Source organism: Cinclus cinclus, chromosome Z (assembly GCF_963662255.1).
Source record: "Cinclus cinclus chromosome Z, bCinCin1.1, whole genome shotgun sequence".
Taxonomy (NCBI): domain Eukaryota; kingdom Metazoa; phylum Chordata; class Aves; order Passeriformes; family Cinclidae; genus Cinclus; species Cinclus cinclus.
The window spans coordinates 57,048,981-57,070,969 of NC_085084.1; the positions used below are offsets into that span (position 1 = coordinate 57,048,981).

At 33.8% G+C, this 21,989-nt stretch overlaps 1 protein-coding gene across 1 annotated transcript in view; it reads left to right on the top strand.

Annotated features, from left to right (window-relative positions):
• Positions 1–21,989, top strand: part of BRD10 (bromodomain containing 10) — a 48,162-nt gene that overhangs the window by 9,668 nt on the left and 16,505 nt on the right. Inside the window, exons 3-5 of the mRNA XM_062513309.1 lie at positions 87–1,516; positions 8,640–8,716; positions 14,111–14,200. Coding sequence (XP_062369293.1) covers positions 87–1,516; positions 8,640–8,716; positions 14,111–14,200 — 1,597 coding nt within the window. The remainder of the gene's footprint in view (positions 1–86; positions 1,517–8,639; positions 8,717–14,110; positions 14,201–21,989) is intronic.

Here is a 21,989-nt window from a genome sequence, read left to right on the forward strand (position 1 = left end):
TGATATAATGTAGTTCTGATTTTTTTCCTCTCTCATTTCTTTTTATTCACCCAATATCTGAATTTCCATGAAATTTCTTTTAATAGGCAGAGAGATCAAGAAAGAAAAGAAGCAGAAGAAGCTAGTCAGAAAGAAATAGAAGAATGGGAAAAATCACTTTTAGCTCAAGCAGCACCTGCAAGGATGGAGACAATGTGGGAGATTCCAGCTATTGGTCATTTTCTTTGTTTGGCACAACAGATTTTAAATCTACCTGAAATAGTATTTTATGAATTGGAACGTTGTCTTCTGATGCCTCAGTGTAATGTGTTTTTATCTAAAATAATGACTTCTTTATTAAGTCCTCCTCATCGCAGACCTACATTACATCGCCGGCCTACATTTTCCTACAGGACTTGGGAAGCAGCACTCAGAAAGAAAGTGCAACACTGGTATACTGTTGTGGGGCAGACTGACAATCCTAATGGTGCTGCAGAAAAACTTGGATTGTGTCCCCAGTTTTTCAAAGTGCTCGGAGAGGTTAATCCCTTGGAGGAAAAACCATTTCATGAGCTACCATTCTACCAAAAAGTATGGCTGCTAAAAGGTCTCTGTGACTTCGTGTACGAAACACAAAAGGATGTTCAGGATGCAGTGCTAGGTCAGCCTATCCATGAATGCAGAGAAGTAATTCTTGGTTATGACTGCTTGGAAAATGCGTATGTTCACTTTCCACAGTTCTGTGGTGCAGATGTTCGAATTTACAAGCAAAAACCTTTTCAGGCTCCTGAATTCCCGTCTCTCCCCATCAAAGTTAAAAGAGTGCCACGTATTAAATCAGAAAGAGTAAAACGTGAATGTGGGAGCAGAAGCAATGGGGAGGTCACTTCTGCTGGGAGAGAAGTGCCAAGTCATTCCAAGACAGAAGGAAAGAAAAGTATGGACATTGTTATCTGTCCAGAAAAAAGAATACGTTTAGGTAGCTTTAGAGTCACTACAGAGGAGATGAAGATTGACTGTGAAATAAAAACCTCAAGAGTTTGTGATGTCAAAAAACCTGGTTATTGCAAAGAGAACTTCCAGAATTTTATTACTTCAGGAGAGGTTATTGGTTTGGGTGGTCACCCTAGTTCAGAAGAAATAGCAGATGTGGAGAAGGAACAAGGTTGCACTGGAATGGCCAGAGTAAGATCTGAGCTGAGTCCATTCAAGGAGAACACACTGAAAGCTTGCAAAATGCATGTCAATGGCACTTATAATGAAAATCAAGGCAGAAATTACCATGAATCTGCTAAGGAAACAGTGCTAGAATCCTTACTGCAAAATAATAAGAAACTAAATAAGATGTTGGCAAAAAAGAAGAAAAAGAAAAAAAAGAAGTTGAAGGATATTCTAAATGAAAATCTACAGAAAAAACGTGATGACTTGCAAAGAAGGCGTGAGATTCATCTTCATCCATTCAAATCATATAAATATGAGATCCAGAACAAGTTGTTTATAATTAAAAAGAAAGCAAAACATAAGAAGCACAAGTCTGGTAAGTTGACGCTTTTGTTTATAGTAAAATTTAGGAGGATACAGATCTTTTTTTGAAGTTTTCTTAGTTGATAAATCTACATTTTATTTTATGAAAAAGGAGAGCCTTATTGCATTAGACAATTTGGATATTAATTGTAAAGTTACCTACCTGATAACAAAGTATATAAAACAGGTGATTAAACTGTGCTTCATTAGCAGAATGTATCTTTAGTGAACATAATTACTCGGAAGAGTTAATTTGTTGCAAAAGATATTCAGGAGAATGAATATGCTGACTGGTTAGCATCAGAGTATGTCGCTTGAAGGCATTTTATGGTATCTTCTATTAAGCAGTTGTGGAAGTGTTTCTCCCCCTTTATGGTAATATTACCTTATCCAAATTATGAAGAAACACAGAATAATTACTTGAGATGATGAATCTAACATCAGTTATTCATAGTGAAACTGTGCAGTCTTAGGTCACCAAACAGTACTGCTTTGACTGTGGGCCTGAGTCCAACAATCAGGATGCATTGGCATCAGAATTTATGCCAATGACATTTTTATTATGGAATTGTGCAGCATCTAGTTAAATCTTTCAGGTAGGTGATACACAACCCAGATTTCAGTTAACTTACTGGAAAATTTCAAAGGTATTTGCAAATAGTAAAATTACAAAAACCTTAAGATAGTTTAAATTTTTCAGGTAGATGTAGTATTTTTAATGTCATATGAAGCAATGTGAAAGTTTCATCCTTTTGAGTCCTGGGCTAAGCTATCTGTGCTAGATTTTAGCAGACTCCTTCAAACATTGTATTTTTTTAAGTGACAGGCTGCTTTTCAGAACAGTGTAGACTGACAGATAAATACTGGATTTCATTAGAAAAGCAGAAGGCCAAAACTAAGAATCTGGGTGACAAAAAAAAAAAGTCTTCTAAAGGTTAAGAAGCTAGCCAAGGTCTGATGGCAGTGCATGTAGCTAGAAATCAAATTTAAAGCTAAGAGAACAAGTAATATTTAGATCCTAATATTTGCACAGAACCCCCAAAGAACTGTCTTACTATTTGAATCACAAATTCAGTGCCCACATCTAAACAGAAGTTTCAAGAGTTCCAGCTGAAGTTCATATATGTAGTATTTAGGGAAACTAATGTATTTTATATTTGCCTGTGTGACTGTTAGCTCTCCAAATGTGTCACTGTGTTCAGTCTTCTTAAAACCAAGCAAATTGACAAACAACCCAATTGGCAAACAAGGACTCTATATAGGGGAACTGTTATCCTTTATCTGCTGATGTGTTGAGGCATTTCCCATCTTATTCTGACTACTTCATTTGACCTTGCTGGAGAAAATTTGCAATAACTTTACAGCACTGCATGAAAGTGCTTTTCTTTCTATGGTTTTTAAATGTCCATTGGTAGCTACTAGGCTGAAATGGATGGGATTGGATTTGATTTGTGCTAATACGTTGTTGTTTGTAATGTTTCCTAATGTTTGAGGCTATGTAGTATTTCTTAAAGATTGTCTGAAATTAAATCTTCTGTTTAAAGATTCCCTTACAATGTAGAGCAGAAAAAGTGATTTAGTAAAGCTTATTCTGAGTCCACAAAGACACCTGATTTAAATCTGTTCCTAGCCATAATAACTCTTTACAACATTCTTTAAAAGTACAGTAAGTAGAAGAGAACATCAGGAATGAAAAAGTGAGTACCTTTTATTACTTTCCAACAAAATTATTTTTTTCCTGCTATTGTTCTCTTAGGCAGCTAAATTTAACTGAGTCACAGTTTGTGTTTCTATTGAGATGATTTACATATTCCTGACTTGCTGTGGCAGTAGCACTATGCTGTGGCATAGTGAATATAGACTGGTCATGCAGTGTTTCCATCTGAAAACTTGACAGGGATTTTGTGAGTAGAATTACTTGCAAATACAGCTATGTTATGACCTTTACCCTATAGTGATAGAGTTTTCTTACAATTTATAAAAGGTGTGATTTTTCTGAATTTTCCATTTTACTGAATTTGTATCTTTGAAACAAGGTGATGATTACTGTTGTGGCATTATTATTGTTCTGTGTCAGTATTACTGGCAGGATAGTACTAAGTGTAATGGGAAGACAGAGCAGTTCTGTAAACAAGTGCATGCTATGCATTGATTTTTAAATGTTATTTTCTTACTGGAGTTAGACAAGTTTCAGTGCAACACAGTGCAAGAGCATGAGAATCCTACAGTTGTATGTTTGAAACAGGGATTGGATGAAATTCAGAACATCTGTAGGGCTGAGAAAATAGAAAGGATCAGAGGCTGCTTGGAAACTGTGATGTGCCTCAAGCAGAGGTTGAAGTAAGTGTAAACTGAATCTCTTTTTATTCCAATTGATCTAGAAAACACCAACACAGCACATGACTTTAGAAGAACCTTGGATGTAAATTCTGTACTATATACTCTGGAAAATTCATGGACCTGCTTAAGTCCATTTTACTATATATTTTATTTCTTTAGAGTACCATTACATTTTTTGTATGAAGAGTCAAGCATTGCTTGAATGTGAGAAAATTAATTTGACAGCCTGGCAGCAATTTTCTAGTGTCTGGTTTACTGTCCTTGGGAGTTTAATCTTCAGAAGTCTTCTGGAGGCTTTTCTCTTAAGTGTTGTAAAAAGTTTGTCCTGTTACCTAGCCTGTAGATAAAGGAGCAGCCTGTTGATCACTGAAACATTACGTGGTGGTTAAGTTGTCAATTGAAAACATAAAGTGAGGTATGCCAGCAAGTAACAATGTACTCCATACATTAAGCTTCAGTGCCAGTGTCTTCAGAAACATGTACCACTGGGATTTTATAGGATTTCAGACTTTGTACTGTAAATCAGCAATATTAATGCCCTTGTTCAAACCTACTTACCTCATTTGACTATATAAAAAAAGTGTATGCTGTGTCAATATGGAAGCTTCAAAACTTTATGATGCTTCATTTTACAGGTTGTATCATGTTATATTTTCTAAAAGAAGAGCTGTTAGGAGTGAGATAGAAGAGTAGGAGATTAAAAGGAAATAAGATATCTACAGTGGTTGCTGAATCCTTGAAAGACATGAAGTGTGTCTTTAAAAATTGTTAACAGAAAGGTACAGGGCCTGCTATTTAATTTGAGAACACTGCAGTTGCTGCTAGAATGTAGTGAAAAAGCAGAAATTCTTGTAGTTGGACAGGGCTAATGTAACTGTATTCTACTATGACAAATACTGCTGAGTTCACATTTGATATTAAAAACATCTGTTGCCCCATCTGAGATAATGAGACTGCTCCACATCCAAGAAAAAAGTTGTAGTCTTACGAAAAATAATTATTAAAATGAATTTTTATTCAAAATTGCTCTGTGTTGTCAGTTTATAATTTGAAGCATAGATTGACATTGCTTTTGTTCTTCAAGGAGAAGCCGGAAGAACTCAAAATACCAGAGTTCATAATAAAAAGTTTCATTAGATCTGTAAAAATGTTTCTGTTTTCACATCACATTCATCCCAATATAGAAAAAATATAAATAGATTGTATAATTATTGCTGAAGTAATTTACAAGTGTCAAGAGCATATCTGGGGCTTTGTGTTTTATTAGTCTCATTTTTATGCCAAAAATAGTATTAGAAGAGATCTGACTTATCTCTTTGTTTCGCCTTCTTCAGCCTTAGATGGCAACAACAACTTGGTCTTATGTTTTAGTTTCATTTCATCTCCCAGCGTGTTTTTTGGATGCTCCTAACTAGTCTTCAGGTCCAAGCTGTTGTGCTACTCCATTAATTGCTTGCCTGTCTATTCACTGATAGTATCTATAGAATTTGTTTTAGCTTGAAAGGAAAACCTATGGCAGTCAGATTTCTCCTGGACCTACTGAACTTAAGTTTAATATCTAAGAATTTTCACAGAGCTGGCTAAGGAGCTCTTGGTTAATAAAATATTGACTTTGTATGACCTCCTCTTGGGCATGAGATGCCTCAGAGTCTCTTCCACTCTGAACTGAAACCAAATGGAGATGTGGAGCCTTTTGGAAAAGTCTGTGTGGAGACATAATTACTAGTTATGGCACAGTAAATTGTTAGTTAATGTAAAGTTACTGGAATATCTTTAAATGTGGGCAGGAAGCAGACTGTTTTGAATTGAGTAGGTGAACTAAGCAGATTATGTATATGAGATTCTTAATTATAAATATTTTTCTAGTAAGGATTTAATAAGGTTCTGCTAAGGTTTAGTAGGGCTCTACTAAGGTTCTAAGGTTTTTCTAATTGATTGCTTTTAGTCAGTAATAAAATATATTTGTACATTGAGTATACTCAAATAGGCACAGTGCCATGATTCAAAATGCCCTGTGATCTAACTGCTCTGAGAAACATTACTTCATCTGCTCAGGAATTAATAGAAGCCTTTGAGATAGTTTCTTCATCCAGGATTGTGGACAAAAGATCTCTAGCACACCTCAGTGGGGTGATTTGAGAAATTTCTTCTCACTAGTGATTTTGTTATCCCAAGACTGAGTTAGTAGCTGGGGGTTTATAAACAAGTACATAGAAAAGATACTTAAGTTTATTACACAGCTACAAGTCTGGGTGACGTGTGGAAATCCACAAAACTGTCACGCCTCTGTGTAACACACCTCTTTGTAACTTCTGGGTTACAAAACTGGATTTTTATACACTTTAAAAAAATATATTCACCTATGTAATAAATATGAATTACAGATAACTGCCAGTTGTGAAAGGTTTGGTTTCTGTTACCATTGTTTAAATCTGAGTTTTTGGAAAACCAGATATAAAATTTCTTTAAAGGGAGAATTTGTCAGTACTGTCACTACAGCTTCTTTCCAATATCAATTTTATATTTTGAAAGGGTGCTTCTTAGGTAGAAGATAAATTTGCTGTAAGTTTGCTGTATTTATTAATTCTCTCCCATGCTATAAGTATTTGAAGGGTTTTTTAGTTTTTAATACATTATATCAAAAAAATGCCTGCATCATAGGACATCTGGTGTAAAAAAAAAATACTATGGTGCTGCTCTATACAGATACATGCTTAGCTCACATCAGTTAACAGCCTCGGAATTCTGTAGGTCCTTTGGTACATATATTCCAACAGGTATGTTTTATGATGTGTTAGACTCTATTTTTAATTTAATGAGTAAGACTCTTTCTTGTCCTTCTAGATGGTTTCTTTTAATTCTTGGTCTGTCTGTAACTCTATGTCTTTCCTACTTCATGCTTTTCAGATGATGATGTGAAGAAAGAAATGTTTATTTGGATTTCTAATTATTTCTAACTCTAAAATTTTTCCTCTTGCTTTTCATAAGGATATATTGGGGAAAAGAGAAAGAATTTTTCTGTTTAACTGCTAATTTTGTACATCATATAGCACTGGACACTGAAAACAGTAAAATAAATATTTATTGAAAAATATGGTGAAAGTACTGAAGAAAAATGAAAATACTATTTTAAACATATTAAAATTTTCCTTTTTGTAAAGAAGAAAGACAATCTATCTGCCTTATTTTTTTGTCTTTTCATTTTGTTTCCAGATAACACTTTTTTAAAGGGCCATAGCAAGGAGCCAGACTTCTTTTTGAGTCAGATTGTCAAGAAAGCTTCTAAGCATCTATTTTTAGTTCATTCAATGAACAGCAATTATTTTCAGTTGTAGCATGCAGCTGTATTCATAAAGTATATAACAAAAATGCTGACTTTTTTGCCCATTGTCAGAATGTTTGGGTTATTGTTCTAATAAACAAGTTTCTCTATTTTATCACTTGTTCTCTAATGTGAAATATGTTTTTATTTTTGGTAGCTGAGGGCTTTTTAAAATTTAAAATATGTTTGGTATAGGTAGTTTCTAGGTTGTTTTATTGATTTTAATTTAGTTTGATTTTATGTGGAGTTTCAGATCTAGATTCTTCAAGTCTTGTGCCTTGTCCAGTAAGTGTGTATATTTCAGAGTCAGGTAAGATGTTCAGAAAACTCACAATGTAATAAACTGGAAGCATAGGTGTATAGGCACCTGTGAATATTTGTATGTATAAGTGCATACACATTTGCATATAAATATGTATTTTTTGCGTATATACTGCACTTAATCTTCATCCTAACAGATGCACATAAAGCATCTGTTAGGATGAAGGTTAAGTGCAATTTCTTTCAATATAGTAATTAATATAAATATTGACTCTGCCTGTGCTTGTATTATTACCAAGTTGCTAGTTGACAACAAATTCCACACTGGATGATTATTTTCTTCATGCTCTCTTTTTGTTTAAGGTTTGTAATTATTGTTTCATACTCTTGAATGAACAAGAGATAATGTTAGAATGATGGTTTTGGCCTGAGTGAACAAGTTAAAAGGTGGTATTGTTGAGTTTACCATATGAACATAGAAATAACCACATAAGAATCTTGCTGTCTTGCTTGGTAACATAACTACTTGATTTGAGAAATGTATAGGACTTGTGAGCTCTTATACTGTAGGCAGTAAAAATAAAGCATTTACCTTACCTTCACAGAGATTTTTGTTACACCTGCTTGTGTATAGTACAGCTGCATGTGAAGTGCATTATAGAAGGTTGTTTGCCTTCTTCTAAAAATTTTAGGTATTGCCACAGGCAGGAAAAACGAATAATCTAATTTCCTTGATAAATTTAGTATGTTCAGTCAGGGATTTCTAGATACTGCTTGTGTTTTGAGGGTATCTTTTCACTGTTAGACATAGAGATCCCAGATTCTAATGTGTGATTCTTTAGAGTGGTAGAGAAACAAATCTTGCAGGTAAGATGCTATGTTTCTTATGTTTGTTTTAATTCTGGATTTCACTTCTTTCAGAGGGTGGTGTCAATGTTGCTTTTATGACTTAGATTTGTAAGTTCTGTATTATTGAAATTGTAGTGGGTTTTTCTTCCTTTTTTTCCTTCTACTCCATAGAAAAGACTGCAGTACACAGATACTTGTTGAGCGTTTGCTTCTACTAAGTCTAGTTCTGATTTATCATGTTTACATGACTTACTGAAAACCATCTGTTAGTTGCAGTTTAACGTACAAGTCTATATGTAATTTGATTTTATTAATGAAGTACAATGAGCAGCATTATGAAGCTTTTCTCTTTTAATCTTACAAGGAAAAAAATCACTATCTAAAAAAGCAATCACAAAGAAGAGGAAAGGTGTCAGAAAGTCTACCATACCAGAATTTCAGGTAAATTGTTTTATTTTTTGTTTTAAGCACTTGAATTCTGAATGTCTATGAAATAAGTACTTTAGTTTCTGGTGGAGACTTTGGAAATATTTACTGAAGCTTCTTCTAGTTTTAAAGGCTTAAACTGATATTTTTGAAAGTACATTTCACCTTTGTTTGGTAGAAAAACATTTTGCCATTTTTATGGTGTTCAGCCTAAACACTATTTTCAGGATTGTTTATGATCCCAGATATACTTGTTACAGTATAAAACCTCTAAAAACTAGGAGTTGTTGAAAACATTTTTAAGGTAGATACAGTAGTCTGGGTTAAAATTACTTGGTTTTGTATGAGGTGTGACAATATGGTTCTTGAATTGAAATCTGGCTTGGTTAACTGAAGGACTTGCTAAGAAATTTATAGGCAATTGTGCTTACCCTGCTTGCAACTGTTATTCCTTATCAGCATGTGGTTTCTGGGACTCTAGGACCTTAGGCTTGGGAAAGCAGCCAGAGTATTATTTATGCTTATATGCTTATATGGCTTCTATAGTAGAAGTGTTACAGTACTTCAGTTCTGTGTTGCTGTCTATATATGTGAGGCTGCTTGAAGTTCTTTTTTCTTTCTTTTTTTCATTCAGAAAACACTCTGTGAGTTTGGCCAGTAGGCTGACATTGAATCATGACTGTTTTGTAATACCCTCATCCTGAATCAGTTGATTCCATCGTGTTTATGTGTTTCAGATGGAGCTGGTAGAATTTCTTGTGTTAAAATTAGGAAGTAACAGTCAATATTGAGAGACAACTGATATTTAAGTGTACACTGACTTTTGTCTATATCGTAATGGTGGTCACTAAAGTGTTCCCTAACACCCCCAAAAAATAGGTACATGTCTAAATTTTTTCCAAGCACATTATCTGCATGCCGTGGATATATGCAGTTTGGAAATAATTCCTTACATAATAAAATAACTGCACTTAAGTAGTCTATCTAAAACTTAGCCCAACCTTTTAGCTTTAGTAGATAAAACATACATGTATCTACCTAAGTGTATATTTATCTTCTGTAAAACCTTATATTAACATGTAACAAAATACTTCTGGCTCTTTTGATCAAAACTAGGACTCATACCTGTTTTAGGTGAGGCTCAGACTGATTAGTATTGAGCAGTTTAATCTCATTGGGGAGCTTCTTAACAGCTGAACAACTTTGAACAACTTAACCTGACTCTTTCAAGTGGTATGATTGTTAAAAGAATTTACAAATATTAAACCTTGTATATTTGGAATAATACCAAGACCTTTGGTGTCTAGTAATGCATGCTTCAATGTACTCTTCCCTATATGAATGACCAAACTTTATGAAATTATGTAACTGTTTGTAGGTAGAATTATATTTTTAAAATATTTGGTAAAACAGCTTAAATCTTACAGGCTTTGTGAGATATGCTGGGAGGACATAACCACAAGAATATTGCTATTTGTGTCTACACATCAGTTCTTTTGGAGTGAAAGTTAATAAATTAAGAAGTATAATATGTTTCATGTGCCTGCAGCCTACAAATGTAGGAAAAAACTCCCAAAGTCAACCAGAAGGCACTTAAGTTTATTAGATTAGGTTTTTAAGTAAAGATGGTGTGGAAATCATGTCTGACTTTAAAGCTGAGTAAATTTGTATTAATAAGTCATTTAATATGTGCAGTGACACAAATCAAAATCAATTATTAACAAAAATTTAGTAGGTAACGGTGCTACTTAATCTAACATTTAGAATGCCATTTTTGTAATGTATAGCTCAAGGCTGATAAAAAAAAAATCCCAAAGCTCTGCAAACAACAGAACAAAGTCAAATCAAAATCAGATGCAAATTGAATTACTTTTACCAAATAAAAATGCATAAAAACCAAGTCCTGGTTTTAATATTTTGAAAATTTTTGGAAAAGTGGGTTTACAGCTTCATAAATAATGATATAGTTGTCTCTTGATTATTATTCTAAGTTCCAATCTTCTTATTACTGTTGCTCATTAACATTTTAAAGAAATTAACAGTAACTGTAGTGCTGTACATAAGGGACACTAATGTGTTTTGGGCTTTTCCCCAGTTATTGTGCATTTAGTTTTGGTAACCAGTACTTCACTCAGTCTTTTCTCCTTTCACTTCATGTACATTCACACCTAGCTGTATAGACTTTCATGTATGATAATTAAGGAGAAAAGGAGCATGCACACTCTGTTTCAGACTGTTTCTTATTTTCACACTCTGTTTCTTAATTTCAGTTTTTTCAGCTATCATCTATATTCAATGCTGTTCTCCAAAAGGGGCTGTCTGGACATTTTGCACATGTAGATGTCAGTGATAAAAGAGCAGCTTCATAGGAAATGCAGTTATAAATAACAGTCATTACACAAATAAGTTGAAATCAAGTGTGAGACCCTGTTGAAGTGAGTAGAAATTCTGCAAAAAGTTTTAAGTTAAGAGGGTGAAGAAAGAGCATCAGTGATCTGGGAATACACTAGGTTTGTATTTATCAGTAGATCCACAGACTAGATGTGGTTCTGTGATGTTAAAGAGTTCAGTTATAAGTTGATTCACAGGAGAGTCCCAAGTTGGAATGCAGCTTGATCCCCCTTGCCTTCCCTTAAAAAGTTCAGGGCAGATTTTTTTTATGTTTCTTCATTGTAGTCCAAGGAGTCAATGCGGGTCTTTGAGAGATTACTGAGATCTGAGATTGCTTCATAACATGAAAGTTGAACACTGAATTTGAAATTTTACTGAATATCTGATAAGTTTCCTCTTCAATTGTAATGTAATTTGTGTACAATTGGAAAACAGGATGCTTATGGCCTATGAAGAATAAGCCCCTATGTAGTAAGTACTGTGCCTGTTGTGGTGGTGTCTTTGTTGCAGTAAACATGTACGCAACTAATGAGATTACATTAATGTAAATGTTAACAGCCTGAATCTTTATGCCACCATGTACTGTTCTAGAGAGTAGGGACTAATCTTTCACTCTCTTTGATAATTGAAAACGGAAACATTTTTTCACTTCCTATTGTTTTCCTCATGATGGGTGATTAGAAGGCATGTTCTTCAGGAGCCATACGTGAAACTACCAGTAATCTATCAAAATGTGACAAAATTATTAGATTGTAGCATTAATACCTCTTTTTTTTGTGCCTTCATGTTGACTTACCTATTAAAACATACAAAACAAGTTAGAAGGCAATGTTGTTTGCAGAAAATTGAATAACTGAGTTCCACCAATTATCAACCATGAGCAAAGAACACTGAAATGTAAATAAGACTCTCATTGGGAGAAATAGCATGTAAAGTCCATATCAAAATGTATGAAGTACACTACACTTTGCTATTTTCATTACTGTTCTTTTCATCCTTCCTTCAAAATGCTAGCTTCATTCTCTAAGACAGTAAATGTTAACCATATGAGAGATATTTCAGAATTAGCTTTTTCCCAGTCAGTGTGTGTCTTTATTTCCTCATCTTAAATCATATTGTGAATGAAAAAATTAAAGTTTTTTCTTGAACCCTTTTTATCATGCTTTTCAGTATAGTATTGGATTATTTAAAACACTAAACTAATTTTGACCGTAAATTCTCCAAGCTCAGCTGCTGTCACCTTCCTTGTTTTACCAGCACATAACTGATGCACAGATATGACCCTCAAATGTACATCTCATCTGATGAAAATTGTGACTCAGAGATTTGATTACTCTTGCCTGTCATCCCCAGCCCCAAGGCAATTAAGCTTTATTTACTGGCATTGTTTTCCCCATTGATGTAGTTTGGATTGCTCTCATAGGAGAAAATAAAAAACAATTATAGAATTTGGTAACTGAATTGTCAGGTGTATAGTCAAAAAAATGGATTATAATTGTGTAGTGAAAACCTTTATCCATGCCTTTATTGACTTCTGTCAAGGGCCTTGTGATGTAATTTTATGCTTAATAGTACAATGTCATAGATTTTTTCAAAGGCCAGACACAGCCAGTATTTGGCTTCAGTTTGTCTTTTGGGTATTTGGGACTCTTAAGTTCAGGACATACATTTTGAACCTGAGTTAGGTTCAATAGTAATAGTAATTCTGTTTAGTAATAGTAATTCTGTTTTCTGGCTTAAAAGAGATACCTTTCACAAGTAAGTTTTGCATACACTGTTTGTGGCAAGACACTGCCAATTTCCTTATTAATTTGCTATTCTAAATTTGATAAATGTCAAAACTGTAAACTTTTGAGTCACTCAGTTTCCTCAATGCTTCAAATGTACACAATGCTATGTGTGCACTAGAGGTTTATGAAATTTATTTTGTTAAAGTTTGTCAACTCTGTCTTTATGTGACTAGCAAAGGTGTTTTTTAAATATGAATTTCCTGAAAATCTATAACTGCACATGAATTTGAAGTTAGAATATATCATTATAAATTATTGATTTGGGAAAAATACTTAACAGTTTAATGAAAACATTTTAGTGAAGGTGAATTTTCTATTTTTTTTTTTTAATTTTCTCAAATTATTGCAACATGTTTTCACTAAAAAGGAAAACGTGTCCACCTAAGGGTGTTGAGAAGAAGCAAGTCTTAATATAATATAATCCAAAATAATTTAACATATTAATAATTTCTCATTTAATTCTTAACTTGTTCTAGATGATGGTAAGACAAAATATACAGATCATCTTTGACATATTTTTCCAGAAAATAGCATTCATTTTCTGAAAGGAAAAAATGTAAAAAGCTGATTTATATAGACAAGAATTAGAAGAATATAATACTTTTTCAGAACATACTTTAAGTAGGTAGACTTGGTAGATAATTAGGTTGCCCTAGAATCATCAGTGTGGGAAGAGACCTTCAAGATTGTCCAGTTGTCCACCCAGCACTGCCCCTATCATCCCAAAACCACTAAAATACATCACCAGACCTAGGTGCCTCTTGGACATATCTAAGGATGGAGTACTCTGGGCAAGCATATAAAGTTGTATCTGGGAAAAGTTGTACCAAGTGTAATATGTTATAAACACAGCATACCACAAAGATAATATACTTATTTTACTAGGGAGTTGTACTGAAAGCTGTTCAGTCATCACTCTTCTTGAGACAAATTTGGTAGTTGCCATTCACAGAAGTTTTAAGAAAATACCTATATTTTGAAATGGAAGCTTACAGGTATAGATATGGTTTGTGCCTGAAGAATAAGGGTATTTTCTACTTAGATTTTCTTCCTCTCAACAAGTCCTGTTTTTTGTTTGGGTTTTTTTTTTTCTGTTTAAAAATACTATAGCAAAATAATAGTCAAATGGTGGCACTAAGTAATAATGTGCTTTTAAATTTTATTCGATTTCACTGTACATTTTCCAAGTCCCACATCACCAAGTGTTTGTGTTCGTTTGTTTTTTTAGCTTATTTGCACTAATCTTGATGAACTCAGGGAATTAATCACAAAGATTGAGAATGAACTCAAAGATCTGGAGGACATTAAAAAGAAATCGGTATGTGACATTAAAAGCTTTCTCTTGTATGGATATGAAACAGTGTCAGTTACTTGCTGAGACCTGTCAATGGAAGTTTTTTTTTTTGCTGTTCAGTAACTGCATGAAACCTAAAATTGTACCTGGGGACTGCAATCTCAATTTTTCCTGTGTGTAATGCTCTGTTCTCAATGTTTTTATGGTAAGTGAATTCAGTACTTATGTTAGCAATTCTCCATGCCAAATCAAAATATAAATAGTGATAATACCTTAGAATGAGTAGTTCATCTCTATTAAACATGTGACTGTTTTGCCCTGAGGACAAGTTCTTACCAACAAACAGATGGTATCCTACCAATAGGGTAGAATTCTCATATCTGCCTATGTGGTGTTGATCAGAACCTCTAGTGAGCTAGAATTCTTAATTCCTCTTTTTTGCATGTGTGATTAAAATCTGCTTTGTTTAGTATTTATTGAAGATGCTTGTACCAGAAAGCATGCTATCTGGCTTTTGATATCAGATTGAGATACAAATTTTACCAGTATATTCTGGATCACTGAGTCTGTGCAACTGAAAACCTCTAAGAAGTAACAGACAAGAGAATCCAGCATGTCTGACCTTTTGCAGGAGGCAGTGATTCTTATTAAGGTGGTGGATGGGTTTAAATACATGAATGGTACTCATTTAAACCCATTACAGAATACTTACTACTTATTTCATTGTAGTTCTGTTTAGTGGACCTTTATAAGGCACTTCTATGGTGGCATTTCTATGAAAAAGTAGTTAGAAGTGCTGATTTTTCTATGTTAGAAATCAGGCTGCTTTTAATTCAAGCGAAAGTTTATAATCTCATGAAGAACCAGTATTTTCTTAAGTTATTTAAATAGGGAAGAGAGGTGTGGTAGAAGAGAGACAAATTAAAGTGGGATTCTGAAAGACAAGTATCAGTGCAGACAATTAGCATAGTAATTGTTAGTGTCAGTGTCAGCAAAGGAGTAATACTAGCCTAATCTGGTTTTATCGTAAGAATGTCAAGAGATTATCAGAAAGGCTATGTCAACAATAGGATAAAAAGCCAAAAATTAGGTTATGCTACAACATATCAATAATCTTAGTATAGGTGAGCATTTCAGTCTGCTACTAAAACTGTCGGAACAGGACTTCAAGGGTAGACAAATGCTAAATATGTCATAATTGCACTTTAAACTGAAATCTGATAATGTCATTAGGTAAGTAAGTTGCATGACTTCAGCAGGAATACTATGTTTAGTTCTAATTGCACCATCTTAAAAAACCCAAACACTTAAGTACAGGGGAATTAAGATACAATTCATTCAGCCTTCAGAAGTTGTGAGGTAAGGACGATCTTTTGTTGTGCATTTATAGACCTATCAGATCATAATTCTGTGTCTCTAAACACTTGTGTTATTAGAAAGTTTATGTAAAGAAAGAGGGTTAGGATTAATTGCTGAAGAAGTGGTTATGAGGAAACAGTAAATGAGATACTGATTTTGAAATATTTTTCAGGGAAATGTCATATTTACCTTTAAACATACAAATAGAAAAGTGTTAAATTAGGAGAATAATCATAAATTTGAACTTGCTAAAATGAGGTTTTGCTTTGTAAGAAAAATCTTGAGAATTTCATTTGTGGTGTCTAACACTGTGTGTAATTGTTTGTTACCTGAAAAACTGGAGATATTGCAGACTTTCATTCTTCAGCTCTAACCAAATGATGGTGGCAGTTTCAGAAGCATCCAGAGTTGAGTGTCCAGTTTTTCTGAAGTGCATAGGCTGTTAAGTATTAATAAATTTTCCTATTTGATAATGGAAATTTGACCTAACGTGAAAGTTTATTTTAATATAATGGCACTTACTTGCTGTTCATGGACTTCTTTCTTGCATTGACTGAAAGGTGGTGATGTTCTTACTACTTCATGGTAATTTAATACTGATTTTTGTTTGCAGTAATGACCTGGGTGAAGCCAATAGGCATCTTCTTCATAACTTGGTGATTTCAGTTGTACTAGTTGCTAGCACATGCTACTGAGAAAAAACCTTTAAGGCAAGCTTTGCTGTTATGCTAAATACTAACACATTTTAGAAGTACAGCTTATTTAACTTTAAATTAAGACTTTCAAGAATAATGTTTTCTTAGCTGTAACCTCCCTTTGTTACCTTGAAGACCATTCTAGAATACATATAAGGAATTCCTTCTCCAGAACTTGGAAGTAATGTAGACTGTAATGAAAGAGCTGAGCTACAGGCCTTTTTAGTATGAATAAACTTACACTGTTTTCCCTCATTTTTTGTAGGTAGTTGGACTGGTTGTAGCTGATGCTTTTCACAACATCAACTTGAGACAACAAATGACAGATTTTTGTTTGGCAAGTTAATAGAAAATTAGAATAGGGTCATGTAACGGAAAGTAATGGATAATTTTAAGTTAGGGCATTTCTACAAGTTTCTTTTGCAACAATGAAATAATAAACCTGATGGAAAGTATTTTCACTGTTTAGTTGATTAAAACACTTTCACTACTCTTAGACACTTGTATTGTCTTTTGAATTAGCTATGGATAGTATTTTTCCTTTTTAAAAGCCTTGCACTTTTTCTTGATTACTGGTGAGTTTGTTATACCCATGATGAGATTTTCTTTCTGCTAGTTTGCTGTGACTGGAATGGAAAATTGAATTTGACCTCAGTTCTTTAATTTTGAAGAGTTCAACTCTGTACTTGATTCAACTCTGTGCTTGAACTCTAGACACAGTTCTGAAGCAGCACTGCCTTTTCTCATATGCTTTCAACTGACACAAGCCAAAAGTGTTGCCAGATAAATAGTTCCTACTTCCTGTGTCTCTGGAAGCTTCTGTTTTCTATACCATCCCTTGTGAGAGGCTAGCAAAATTCTTTGTTCCATTTCATGGTGCAAGTTAGACTGTGATAAACCTAACTATATATTTCTTCCAGTGAACTGTTTGTAAGTCAGATCAGTTTTCTAATGCAATTTATCATGGATTTGCACTCATACCTTTGCTTGTATTCTGCTACAGGTTTAGTGGTCATTGTAAGAACAGAAATGGCCATCTAGGGGCAAAAAGAAAGTAGGACTGATTTTGACAGGAAAAGCGCCCTTGTATAGCAGCTGAAGTTAAATGATACTACTATTGGGGTGCTCCAAAAAGTCTATTCCTTCAGCTACTGAATGATTCCTCTCCTTACCACATATTACATATTCAGAGGGAGAGGAGAAATCAGTCAGATTTGCTATAGTTTAAGTACCTGACTGGAAATAAGAATGTGAAAGGTGCAGAAAGGGAACTTAAAGGACTTAGTTTTATGTTTTGTGCACTGCCTAGGCTAATATCCTAAGGAGTGTCTAGGCTAGAATGTCTTCTAGCTATTGTACATTGCTTAGGACATATGAAGCTACATCTTTTAATTTTAAAAACTGGAGTAAAGGTTGAATCAATAGAAGAAAAACAGAATTTACAGCAATGAAAATTAAATACTAGTAGAAATTAGGTCTCTTTTGTTGCTAATGCTTACATAGATAAGGTGTGGGTGAAATTACAAGCAGTCAGTAAACAATTATAAAGCTGAAGTAGAAGAATATACTGGCTAAAAATTCTACTGATATTTTATTGTGTTTTTAGTTATTGCTTTTTTGAAAATTTACTGTATATGTAATTTACATGGCCATTCTGTTGAATGTGAACTCCTAGAAATTTTCTATAACTAGCAAATTGACCAAGGTATGCAAAATAGCTTAATTCCACACTTGCAGTGGTATTGCTGAAAAAATAATTTTGATACAGGATAGGGAAGCATTTTGCTAGTATATTTAGAATCCCATAAAGACTTCTATCTAATATAGGAAATTTATTTTATGAGAAGAGGCAGTAAAGTAATGCATTGTGTCAGATCACTACACAGGATAACAGCTATCAGTCTCTGGCATTTTGGATTCCACTTTTCCCTAGGTCTTCTCTGTCTGGTAAAGTCAGTGGGACTTGCAGTGGGAATGAAAATCTTCTTGCTTCCTTTCAGATAATCTGTCTGTCATGTGATGTGAAGTAATTTTTTGTCTGTATGTGAAACTGTTAGTTGCTTAAGTTGCTTAATTGTTCAGTTGTATGTACTTAACTGTTGCACATCATAGCAGAAATATAATTATTCTTTTATATTTTCAAATGCTTCTTGACATTGTTTAGTATAAAAGTGTCAGGACTGCAGGTACTTGCATATAATCATGAATTTAGGGCTTTTTTGCAGGTGCTAGCTCAATTTGCATTAAAGTGAATGGGGTTTTTAATCCTCTAAGTCTGATGGATGAATGCATAGCTGTCTAGGGGGCGAGAAGGGAGTCTGGAGCCCAGGATTCCCACAGTTAAGCTGAGGAGGTTAAAATTAATAACAGGCAGTATCTTCCTGAGCAGGAGACTAAATCATCCCTAGAGAGAAATAAAAGTCAGACAAAGGTTAAGGGAAGGAAAATTACTTAGTCAAAGGATACCAGCCAAGGTAACAACTAATTATGATTTGGAGAAAAGGCTTTATTGTTGCCTTTATGGTTTGCCAGAGGTCTGTAACACCCTGATGTTCTTGACTTAATAGCCAGAAAAGTAACATCCTCTCCTTCAAAGGTTTTGTGTTCTGCTATTGTTCCTGGAGCTTTTAATGACATGGTTTAATGCCTTTGTCTATCTTTTAAAATGGCTATTTGTTTTAGGCAGGTGAGTCAAAAGGCCAGAAAGCAAACTGAGATTTTCTGCAGCATTAAATCACCTACAAAAATATATATTTCAGACTACACCTGCAAAATTACATGTTTCAGAGTACACCTGAAAAACACACTGGTTTGGGTTAGAATTAGTTAGAACTTCAGACGGAAATTCATTTGTGGGCTATCTCAAAGGAATATATTGATCCAGGGTAGAACATACTTCCCTTGTCTGTTTTTTTATGAGATTCCAAATAAGCTGCTGTTAAATTTGTTCATGAGATGTAAGTATCTAAACTAGGAGACTGCTTTCTGAGGTTTTTCATTGATTTGCTACATTTTATTTTTAAAATATGCTAATACATGGAAAGAATAATGCAAAAATGGTTAATTTTAAAAGTTTATAAAATATTCCCTCTCTGTTCAGTGAAGAAATAGGAAATATTGTCATATATTTGAAAATGTTTGGCAGGGAAACTGTGTTTAGGCAAGAATCTACAGGGATTTCTGAAGAACTTCCCATCAGCAGAAACTCAGAGAATCATTAGAAATAGTTTAGGACTCTTATTAATATTTTAGTCATTCAGACCTCAACTTTGCAAACGATGAAGTAGAAAAATCTACTGTGTCTTCTCATTTGTGACCTAGGGAAACATTTTTATTATTGGGTTAAATCTTACTCAATTTTTACTCAGAGGTTGACTTCCTCTCCCCATTTCTGCCTCCTCTTGTCCTAATCACTTCCTCCCTTCCCAATGAAATATGTGCCATGCTTGAGAGTTTTGCATGCAAAGGGTTTTCTGTTATACTTGTTTTCATCAGATTATTAATGTATTTACATAAATGTAAAAACAAACAGAAAATACTATAATCATGGAGAAATCCATGTGTGCACACCCATTTGCAGGTTTAAACTGCAGGTAAAGTGAGCTACAATAAAAGAGATAACAATAAATACTAGGGTTCGAGAGTATTAATAGACATACTTCAAGTGTTGCAGCTGAAACATGTTCTTTTACTTGAAAAGAACAAGTATATATATATATATACTTGTATATACTTTTTCTCTGTTAGTGTGTATATTAGTCTGTAATGTATCTAACATGCTCTTTTTACATCCTTATCCTGAACGCTTGGTTTGTGCTTTAGTCACGTTCAAATACTGTTACGGCTTCTCTGTGTCTTGCCTGCATCTCTTGAAAACACTAATATGAACCCGAAGTACTGAATTTTGAGACAGAAATTTACACATTTACATCCATGCAGCTTCTTGTACTTCTGAGGATGGATTGAAGATGTGGAGCATTTGTAATATTTAGTTATATAATATGAATGCATAAGGTCAATTTTCGCCTTCAGTTTTTGGAATCTTCTCCACAATATTTGTCTTCTCTGCTATTTTTAACATTGGTTTATCTCAGTAGCATTAAAATTTTTGTCGCAGTCTTCAGTTTTTCTTAGCTTCTCCAGTTTTCTGTCTTTATTGTTTACTTTTTCTGTAACTGTTTTCTCTTGGTCTTTCATGCTTTCCATGTGTGACTCTCTAAACCTCCAATAAATGTATTTTATTGGAGTAGTTTTCTTTAAACCACTTTTGCCGCAGTTCCAAATGTGAAAGTGTGGGTTCTGCATCAGAGATGAATGTGTACTCATACATTTTTGTCATAGAAATACTACTGTGTATTCAGAACATTTCACAGTGCTTTGAGTTTTGGCCAGTTAATATGTTGTTTTGAAGAAATAATTCAAGGCATTCATGTCAGCACACAGTACTAGCAAAACAGCTACTTTTAAGATGTTCATCTGAAGAATATAGAAACACTTGTATTGAGTTAAATAAGATCTTAACAACTTAAAAGGCAAAACTTTTTGTAAATAGTTTAAGATACTACATATATCCAATTTCTTTGTAAGATGCAGAAGTGTAAGTCAGATAATAACTTTGAAGGTCTTCTAATGGAGGAGTAAAACATGACAATTCAGTGCTGGATGATTTCATTGTTCTGAATTCAACAGTAAGTCCATGCTGATAATAAACTTTCTCTTGTGTTTTTTTGGCTTATATTTATATATATATATATATTTTTAATTTATATGTTGTTTTTAATGTTGTATATTGATCAACCTAGTGATGATTGTGTATTAATTTTGCCTAAAGAAAACTAGAACGTGTGGCTAAGCATCTGAATGAAAATAATTTCACAGTAATGGATTAAATCAGGAGACAGGGACAGTCTTGGTAGCAAGAAATTTCTTGCACTTTGTTTTGGTGGTGGTGTTTTTAGTTTGTTTTACATTATTTGCTTGTAGTAGAAATAAGAGCATGAGATCGTTTTATGATACAACTTTGTGTGATCAGGTATCTAGGTCATGGAAGTGCCTTTCAGTAGTTGCTGGTAAATGCTCAAAGATAAAATTGATTAACAGATGTCATTACTGAATTTGTTTTATAACAAGTCATATGCAGGTCATTCTTCCTGACTCTGATTAATCAGAGAATATCAGAAGTTGGTCACCTATTGATATCTACTTATATGTTCAGAATGATGTTGCTGAAAGTAAAATACAAGATACTGACTTTAAGGAACTTTTACTGTAGAAGATAACTCTAAGCATTTTCAAAATTAAAACGTTTTCAATAATAGATGAGTTTGCATAGTATGAATCTTGTCATGCATTCTTATTCAGTCAAAATTGGAAGTAAGTGTCTGAAATTGTAGTATTTGGCCCATAGAATATTCAACATCAGTCCGTATGTGATTTGAAAAAGTTATTGATCTCTCTTCTTTAGGTATCTGTTGTCCAAAGCAGCTGGAGATCACCAACTCCCTCTCTGTGTGACATCACTAGAAAACGCTAGACTGGTGATGTCACACATACCACAGAACCCCGCAGCAGAATGGAGCAGGCCTGTTAAGGGTAAGTTTTCTCCTTCCACCACCAGCCCTTTTCAACAATATTGCATGGTTTTATAAGATTACTAATTTTCTTTGCTTTATGTCCCTGGGATATAAAGTAAAGATGACAGACAATCTTATAAAACTGCATAATATTGTGGTGTTGTGTGTGTGTGTTTATTTAAAAGC